The sequence below is a fragment of the Penaeus monodon genome, chromosome 26 (assembly GCF_015228065.2).
Source record: "Penaeus monodon isolate SGIC_2016 chromosome 26, NSTDA_Pmon_1, whole genome shotgun sequence".
Taxonomy (NCBI): Eukaryota; Metazoa; Arthropoda; class Malacostraca; order Decapoda; family Penaeidae; genus Penaeus; species Penaeus monodon.
This window is the reverse complement of record NC_051411.1, coordinates 26,807,768-26,817,767: the sequence shown is the minus strand read 5'-3', so window position 1 is coordinate 26,817,767 and position 10,000 is coordinate 26,807,768. Positions and strand designations below refer to the sequence as shown.

The following is a 10,000-nucleotide window of genomic DNA, read 5'->3' as shown; positions in this document are numbered from 1 at the left end:
TGTGTTACAGGGAGATTTTAAGTTTATCATCCTGTGGCAGAGAAATTTCGACATCTATTCAGCATTTATGAAGAAATAATATCAGCATCATTCAATTGGATTAAGGTTAGCTGAATTAAAATACCAAGGCAGGAATTGTCACGAGGATGAAAATGGGAAATATGCAATTCTAGTTAATTTGTTAATAATGAAATATAGTATTTGCTCATGTTGATAATCCTGAACTTTCCTGTAAAATCAAGGGTTTTGAAAGTGATTGTGAATATTACAGTTGTAAATGACATGCTGATAGTCAGGTGCGACACTATCTAGCACTAGTATTAGTTGCACCAACTACGGAACCAGGATGCATCAAGCGCACCAACCAGTCCCCACAGAAGTCACCAGAGAAGGGGCTGTCCACACCTTCCCCTAGGGACTGAATTACGGAGACGACACTGGCATTTTAATAATATGGCCTTAAGTCCCAACTGATAGGATGAGGTCTCACACATTACTGCAAGTCAAACTATCACCCAGGCACAGAGCTGCATACACTTATGAACACCCATCCTGGCCCACTTTTGCAAAAAATAAATTTCAACTATTATTGGGTTTAATTTTTTTTTTATTCAAATGTAAAGGCAATTGGAACTAAAACCTTCCTCCCAAATTACTTAAATATATTTTTGCACATCACATCAAATCTACAGAAGTTCTATATGATAACCACAAAGAAACTCACATCTATTTTATACAGGGGTATAAAATCAGTTGTTTATATTTTTACCATTCTTACCTCATTGCTGGGTGCATGTATGGTGTCTAGAAGAGTGCGTGCCTTGAAGAAATGATTTCTTGCATCATGGTAGAGTGTGGCTGGTGACACAGGCTGAGAAAAGAAATGAGGAAGTGTGGTATGTAGCATACTTTTTCAAATTTTGGGTTATTATCTTTAAACAAAAGATAGATTCCCAATATTGGTCATCATATCTTAACTACAGCACAATGTCTAAACATGATTTCAACCAATTTCTTAAAAGTTACTCCATTTCACCCTTGACCCCTAAAGTCTTTATTTGCTACAAACATGGATTCCAGTATTACCTATGTAGGATCATATTTCATAAATCCAGTACTGCCTAGCAAGTTTCCTCTACTTGAGTCAACCATACAACTAATGTGAATCAAAACCCCTCATTTTTATTAATATCCAAGGGGTAACAGCAGTAACATATTTCAAATATGATGTTCCACTGTACAACACTTATCTAAAACATAACATTTTCTGGCAAGAATCAAACTCTTGAATTATTATAGAATCTTGAAAAATTGGCTAGGGGAGCAACCAAGTTGGTAGAACTACGGATTTATGGAATTAAATCAATCATATGAATTTGGAAAGCATACAGGTATTACCATAACCATCAACTGCAGAAAACACTTGTACTATATACAAATAACTTGTAACTTGTAGATGAGCAAGGAATGCTGGCCAGTAGCATATTGAGTCTAAGTTATCTAATCTAAAACAGCCCTTACTTCCTTCCTGTATATATACGACTTACTGGCAGTGCTGTTTATCAATGATATACTAATCTTCATCCATTTCTTGGAGTTCTCTTCAACCCTTTGGGAGAATCCATTGCATAAAACCAATCTTAAAGATTTACAAATTTCCAGCATAAGCTGCAGAGACACAGCCTCTTTTAGGGAAAAAATTCACTTGCTTATGTATCGCTTATGAAACCAACAAGTAAAATAATGCATTTTTGAAAGAAAAAATATATTTCATCTATAAACCTCAAACTCTCATTACTATTGTAAATCAGAAAATGTTTTAATAATAATTTTTATTTCTGACTGCAAATGAACACATCTGGGAGACAATTCACATTCACATAACCAAAGAGTTAAAAGACATGGAAGGAAGCTGAAGAAGACCAACAAAAGGTACTTAACCCTTTGGATCCAGATGCTTCACTGCCTGTACGTGGCCCAAAATACAGGCATTAGGCTTACTTGAGCAGCCACTCCGACAGGTGTAAGGCTTGTATGCCAAGCAAACACAAGCACTCGTGTGCAATGTCAAGACTCCGTGTCTCTCCTTTGCAATGTTATTTTCTCTTTTTCTGTACAACTGTTTTTTGCTTTTTTGCCATTTTTCAATGTCTATACTTGTCATTTGATCTGCTTTATCCAGATGGTAACAGACTGTCTACCGTACACACACTCCATATCATCTCTTTAGGTAGTCCATAATTCAGTGCAATAATAATAACAAAAAGTAACATTTTGTTATTTATGTAATATTTTTTTTTTTTTATAATATCAAAAGTTTCTGTAACACAACCTGTCACAGAAATAGTGTCCTCCCTGGCCTTCAGTCAAATTAATCATGATAGTAAGTTCCTATCATCTAGCCCCCAGCCATATTTTCCCTTGACAGCATATACGTGAAACCCAACACTCAAACCAAAATTTTTCATGACTTGATCCAGACTGTAGGGGGGTAACTAAATAATGGTCTTACACCCTCTGTTAAATCAGTTTCAGAATTCTAACTTGACAAAAGTAAAATACTAAAAAGTGAATCCTATTACACAAATGTTATAAATTCCCTTTTACTTTCAAATAAGCAATGATGCAAAAACAAAAGGAAATTAGAAATAGAACCCAAAGCCTTATGAAAACAATATCATGATGAACTGCATGACCTACCTGTGGGAAATTGGACAGGTCAGTCATGGAAAGGAACTGGTCATAATGCACTGGGGGAGGTGTCATGACAACACTGAAGGGCAGGAACCGGTGCTCATAGCGGACTTGTTCATTGTCAAATTCCTGTATGGGTAACTTGACTTTCCCTGCTTCTCGTAGGCCCACCATGGCCTGAGGGGATGAAAATGAGATGGTAAGTGTATGGGATATTGTGTTGATGGTTCAATAATGATGACTAATAACAATAAAAATTATAATAATAACAAAATAATAACAATGATAATGATAAAGTAACAGGAATGCTGCTAATGATATGATAATAATCATCATCATCATAAAAATGGAGATGACGGGAGATGATAACAACAGCTGGAGTTCAATGACATCAAATGCACTTTAAAAAAAAACACCAACAGGTATATCATTCAGAAATACTACATATCTCTAATATTCGTCCTTCTAACTCCATTTCAACATTTTCATTCATTATATATATCTTTATATGCCACTTTCCACCTAGGAACTTCAAAGTTAAATTCCATCAATTACCACTAGTACTGCTATCACTGCAGTCAAGTTTGTGAAAGAGATTTCTTCCTTGCATTCCCCCAACCTCTCATCTCTTAACCTTGTAGTATCCACCACACAGATGCTGGAGTGCCTGGTAGTAAGTGATTTCCTTGCCATAAGGTCGGTGCTTCTTCTTATTCCTGTTCTTGTTCTTTGAAGAACGTCCACTCTTTCCTTTATTGGTCTCATAGCCATCTTGTTCCAGCAGCATGGCATCGGCACGGGAGAGGGCACTCACGAGCCACACGTACACAAACTCATAGAGGTACCTGGGTGGACAGGTGTTAAAGATGCAAAATTAGTTTGCTGGTTGATTGTGAAAACACATTAAGCATTATTCACATCTTTTTAGGAATAATGATTTTTTACCACCACCTGATGAAGACTTGTGATGATTATCACTAACACTATCCACTTCGAGAAATTAAGTGACAATTAAAAAGCCCTTTCCTGAATTTTCAAATATAAAGCTCAACCCAATGCCTCTAGGAGAATCTGGAGTGCACTTGGCCTCTAGGGAGTACTTTGGGCTTCTGTGCTTGCCTCCTGGGTCTATTTCAGACACAGTCGGTGCATCACACTCGTTGTGTTGTACCAACAGAGTAATAGTTCTTTTTGTATCACTTATATCCAAAACATGAACTTGAATGTTTTTGTATATTCAGAGATGGATGTTATTCATTTTAGATCTTGATTTCATAGATCTTTTTCATAAAAACAAGAGATTGTAAGCAGTTATATACAAGACTGTTACTCCTGTGGCTTCAGTACATCCTTTTTGTCAAAATTCAAAATAGTTACATTAGCAGAGCACCAAACAACAAAGTGAGTAATTGGTATGAGGAGACTGACCATGTAAATTAAAGTGAAGGTTTCTTATAGGCTCACAGTAATAGCAAGAGAGCACAGTGTTCTGGTGCATGACATCTTCCAGGGATTACAGGCAAATAATTTGTCCTAAATGTTATCCCTTTCATACAAAACAACAGCCAATCAGACCATTACACACCTTCTCCCTCAGGCAATGCCCCAGGGTATGTGACATGTGGGGATGAGGGTACTGTATAAAGAACAGTACAAAATGTAATGAATACATTATAGTAACATAACATGAGTGACCTGAAACCCAGAGCCACAACCAAGTTAGCCATAATGTGAACCTCATGTCATCCAGAAGCTACGGGTTAATGGGACAAATTTTCATCCCCTTTACATTTTTACTATTTATGTGTAATTGTATAAACACTTTTTCATTTCATTATCAATTGCCCTCCCATGCCTTTTGTGTTATATAACAATATACAACAAAACATTGCAAGTAGATAGCATCATATGCAACAGAATAACATCAAATTCATGAAAATTTCACAATATTCTTCAGACTACTAATCCTTTTTTCAATCAAACAAAAAATTGGGACTTTAACTACATTTCAATTCCACCACTGCAAGATTCCCCTCGATATGCTTACTTACCAGTAGACATAATGATATTCATGAACAGCATACAGCTCTAGTGTGAATCCCGTCAGCAGGTACTTTATCATGAGTCGTAATGTGTGGTAGAGGACCCAGGTGCCAAGGTAGGCCAGGTGAGGGCGTGGCTGGTCACTCTTCAAGAGAACATTGTGAAGATATGCATCCACTTTGTCTGCCTGTATTTGAAATAAAATTGAGTCAGATGTGAATGTGACCTAGAATTAATTTCTGAGGCTGCATTATGGTAAATTTACATCTTATTGATAAAATATATTACATCAAGACACTTATCTTTAGAACCAAATATTTTCTGTGACTGCAGTAAAATTCTTAAACTCACCTCATCTTGTAGCATTGCAAATTCCTCAAGTAAGTGTGCAACTTTGTCTCTCTGACGTGCTCGGTTGTGCCCACATGTCTGGATAAGTTGCTCAAAGGGTCTTACACAACGGTTGAAAAAAGAGCTGACATATTCTTTTGCCTGAAAAAATTATACAAATACGTCAATAAATTCAATTTATTCAAATTATGTCATGATACAGAAAGAAAGAACTGTGGTCTGACAGAAAAAATAAATCAGCCTCTAATTAATACACAAATTATAAAAAATAATAATAATAAATAAATCAAGAAACCTATACAAACTATCTGAAACATAAATCTATATTTTTATATATACACAACAGACAACTCTAAATTCATCATTAGAAAAGAATCCATCTGATGAGTGAGACACACCTGTACATTGTTCATTACAGGTGCCTTTGGTAGTAATGCAGGCGGGCATATAAACCCTCGGGCAGCTTCCCTCAGAGCTTCTGCCATGGTCTGCCCTCCCCATAGCTTGTCCCCACCCCCAAGGTAGAGGACCTGAGCCAATGATCTCGACAAGACGCAGGGTCGTGTCTCGGAGAAGTTCTCAATAAATTCCTTTAAGGCAAGGGAAGCCATATTGTGATTGTGGTTATAAGTACCAATCCCTTTGGATTCTCCAAACCATAGGAATATCTTGTCAAATTTAAGTATTATCAGTATAAGAACACACTGAGGATAATTAATAATTATAAAAATCAAACAAATATATATTTCTAAACCCAAAATACTGTTGAGAAATGGAGCATACCAGAGCAGAATGAAAACCTGTGCAGTGAGTGATCTTGGTGATATGGCGAAGGCGTCCCACCATCTCTTCAAGGTAATGCATTGCTTCCTTGCGTGTTCGTAATCTCGTGTAGCGTGGGAAAGTTGGAGGTAGAAGGCGCTGATTGACAAGAGGCTCGAAACCCATGATGACTGGATAATCCACTGAAGGTTGAAAAAGATGGAATTTTTTTTTTATTCTTTGACTCTTAAATCAATACTAGCAGCACTTTTTCCCTCTGGAATCTTGCCTTGACATGATGTTTCTGCATCTCAAAACCTCCACTGCTGGTGACATATATATAGTTTATAGGGGCAGCATCTAGTATCAAGAGACATTTTGTGATGTATCATTCATTAAAGTGTGGCAACTGTGCACTGAGACAAAGAGTATTGTATATGAGGAAGGAGGGCAATATTTACAAGTAAACAAGTGCATGGATGGAGCTTTCACTGGAGGTGCTGCATTAATGTGGAGATTATGCAAAACATAAGAGTTGAGTGGATGATTATGCCCCTACCTACACCTCAAATAACCTAGCCTTCCTTCCCTGCACAATCAAAAGTCCATGCATTTTTTTGTGCTTTTATAGTATATATAATAATTTATCATATTATCCAAGGAACTTTTAGAAAACCACTTAAGCATTTCAGACCCCTATCAGTCACCTATTACAGGAGTTATATTTCCTCTATAACTGCATATTTTTATGAGCTATTTGACACTTTTTTTTCTCATTTTCTCACACTGCAAAATACTATTCAGAATATCCATACTTCTCAATTCCTTTGTCTACTCATGATGTTTAGCTACTAAAACAAAATACTGCCAGCAAAACTGTCACTTATTTTGACAACTAATTAACTAATTATAAAAAAGTTTTTACCAAAGATAAAATCAAAGACAGATTCACCTGAAAACCTCTGGCAATCTATCTTGAAACTCTCAAATAATGTAAAAGGACAAAGAATAGACTGAAACAAATCCCCCAAACAACTCGCTCATAAGTACCTCGGGCCTTACCCTTATTCCCCTCTTCGTCTTTATGATGTTTGGGTTTCAGACCACGCCCAATTGTGTTCTGCATTATGCAAACCAGTTCCGTGCATGATGCTAGGTATCGCTCTGATTCTGGTATGGAGGCTTGTTCTCTTCGCATGAGAGCTGCTAGAGCTGCATAGAACAGTCTCATGAACCTGATCCTTGAGAAGAGAGCGACTGCATCCTCATGCTGGAAAGTTAAAAAAAAGGAGTAAGGTGGTTAATCTTTTTTTTTGAGAGAGCGAGAGAGAGCGGGAAAGAGAGAGAGAGAGAGAGAAAAAAAATGCACAGCTGGCTGAATAAATTTGTCGCCACCCTTAGGCTATTAAGTTGAGATTTTATCTAGTAACACTAATGCATTCAGATATAACAATATCTGAATATCGAGTCACCAGAATATAGTCCAGGCATGCCATGGCATGTACGTACATGTCACCAGGTGGCAAAGGGTTAATATTACATATTATATATTTCTTTATATATTATAAATTTCATGAATACTTATACAACGTTGGTCGAAAAGGACATTGCTTTCTTGTCCATCAGTTAGCTACAGCCCTAAAATGGAAAATTTTTGTGAATGTGCAAATGTTATAGAAAACAAAGGAAAAAAAGATAGCAGACAATATCATACATCACTACACAGTAATTTTTTTTTTTTTTTTCTGAAGAATATGCAACCTTTTGACAGGAAAGTATATCTCAATTTTTTTCACAATTTTTTTTCTGTTGCAGTCAAGGCAGATCAGCTTTTTTCTTCCAAAATGTTTAAGGCACTCAGTTATGTCTAAATTACAATGAACTTGAATATATATGCTTCACTGATGCTTCATGACTGAACAAGTGAGAACAAATAAACATATATGATAGTATTTTACTATGTTCTTCTGATATTATATGGTAATCAGTGTGTAAATGCTATGAAAAGGGAAAGGTAAACATAGGCAACATTTATCTATTTACTTATTTTTGTTGCAGTATTATTTTCTCTAATAAATTTCAAGGAAGAATTTATTCTTTAGCAAGTATAGACATTTGCTTAGGAAATAAAGACAGGGAATGTCTTTTTCATCAAATATTTTCTCAAGCATCTAATTTCAAATATTAAAATGTAAGTGTTTGCTTCGAATTTTTAACATGATTTATTTAACATGGCTAACATTGTTACAGTTGAACGCACTAGTATCACCAGATAAAATCCTAGCTTGATAACCTTAGGGTGGCTGCCAATATATTCTGCCAGCTGTACAATAAAACTCAAATATAAACAATCATCAGTTCCAATTCCTGATGTCAAAGTTTCTAATTCTTATTGAATGGAATTACATGCTGAGATATTTCATCTTTAAATACTAAATATTGGCTTGTACTCCCAACCAATATTCCAATATTATTGCTTATTTGGATTTCAAATATTTAGGAAAATTGAATCATTAGTCTTAGGGGAACAAATCTGGCTAGCAAAGGTAGCAACTTACAGCAAGTTCATTGAAGGCAGAAGATTGCTAACTAAGCAAAAAACATCTGAAATTAATACTCTAATGAAAATCTATGATTTCATTCTTCTCATTAAAAAAAATCTTTCAAACTTCTTCCAGACTTGTAAATACACTAAATAAACTGAATGGACATACTAAATACATCACATGTATCAGTTATAATACAGTATAAAAATCTCTTTTCATGCATAACCCAAAATTTAAGATAATTTTGGGGAGGTAGTCATAAAAGGCAAAAACTTGGAAGGTGGCAGGGAGAGGGAGACAGGAGAGAGATGGGGGGAGGGGGGGGAGAAGGAGGGAAGGAGGGAAGGAGGGAGGGAGGGAGGGAGGGAGGGAGGGAGAGGAGGGAGAGAGGGAGAGAGGGAGAGAGGGAGAGAGAGAGAGAGAGAGAGAGAGAGCGAGAGAGAGAGAGAGAGAGAGAGAGAGAGAGAGAGAGAGAGAGACGAGAGAGAGAACTGGAGTAAATCTAACCATCTTAGAAATGCCTTGATGTCCTTCTCAAGCATCTTGCAAAAGATAAGGGAGGGGGAATTCCTTTTCATCCTCTTCCCACACATAAAAATACATTAGCCTCATTTTATCTAAGAATATGTTTACTCAATGGACACTTTTGATATTTTACAATATAAAAACCTTAGTCAGATTTAATAATCCCTTTTAAAATAACCTAAAGAAACCCTAACTTCATAGGGTTACGCCCTCCTTCAAACTTTCAAGGGAGATTTGCCAAGGCCAAAAATTGTAAAAAATGCATGCAAATTTGCTAAAACAGGTATTTTTGACCTTCAAACACAAGACAGTTCCCTTGATGTGAAGTTAATACCCACTGAAAATCATATCAACATTTGGAAGAAAGTGTATAATCCTTAATTGAATGTAACAAAATAAAATGTGCCTCCTAATCAACTAAAACAAGATAATATAGAATGTAAATACTCCCATCATAAAGTCAAATCACGGCCTCACCTGTTTTTGCATTTTGGTATCCCAAGGCTCCCCTTGTCTGTTTCTAGAGGCCTTTACAGCTCTCTGTAGTTCTTCCTCCACCTCACGCATCATTCCGCCAGCACGTACCTCTGTCACCTCGGAACAAACACTGTAGCCATACAAGGCTGGCTGGAAATCCTCCTCTTCAAACACACCAGCACTGAAACAGTGTAGTGACACAAAGGTAAGGTACCGTATCTAGATTCTCAACTAGAGAGTAGAAATTATTATCATTACTTTTTTTTAAACACTTTTACCTTCTGAGAACTTGATCATCATGTACATCTTCTTGTAAATTTACTTAGTGTCTTCCCTACCAACTTTTTCCCTAAGATCAAATATAGCACATTCTGTTATAAGTCATCAGCATATCCTATACCTGTGTACTATGTTATTAATGATCGCAATGAGTTTGAGGGTTTGTATGGAAAAGGCTCTCAGGGCCCGGTCTTCAATGCTGAGGGGCTTGTGGAGGTAGAGACAGGTGAGGATGGTCTGGGCAGCCGAATGTCCTTCCAGCCATGTGACCAGGCAAGCAAACATGGAGTCCATTATGCCCACCAGCTCCTCCATGGTAAGAT

The 10,000-nt window shown here is 36.6% G+C and overlaps 1 protein-coding gene across 2 annotated transcripts in view; it reads right to left on the bottom strand.

Moving 5' to 3' along the window:
- Positions 1-10,000, bottom strand: part of LOC119590033 (N-alpha-acetyltransferase 35, NatC auxiliary subunit-like) — a 23,302-nt gene that overhangs the window by 7,177 nt on the left and 6,125 nt on the right. Inside the window, exons 4-13 of one of the 2 annotated variants that reach the window (XM_037938759.1) lie at positions 9,799-10,000; positions 9,399-9,579; positions 6,901-7,120; positions 5,872-6,053; positions 5,487-5,678; positions 5,089-5,229; positions 4,746-4,924; positions 3,329-3,539; positions 2,701-2,871; positions 779-871 (exon numbers count right to left, since the gene is read on the bottom strand). The exon at positions 9,799-10,000 is cut by the window's right edge and continues 22 nt beyond it. In XM_037938759.1, coding sequence (XP_037794687.1) covers positions 779-871; positions 2,701-2,871; positions 3,329-3,539; positions 4,746-4,924; positions 5,089-5,229; positions 5,487-5,678; positions 5,872-6,053; positions 6,901-7,120; positions 9,399-9,579; positions 9,799-10,000 — 1,772 coding nt within the window. The remainder of the gene's footprint in view (positions 1-778; positions 872-2,700; positions 2,872-3,328; positions 3,540-4,745; positions 4,925-5,088; positions 5,230-5,486; positions 5,679-5,871; positions 6,054-6,900; positions 7,121-9,398; positions 9,580-9,798) is intronic. The other variant, XM_037938760.1, reaches the window with a different exon arrangement.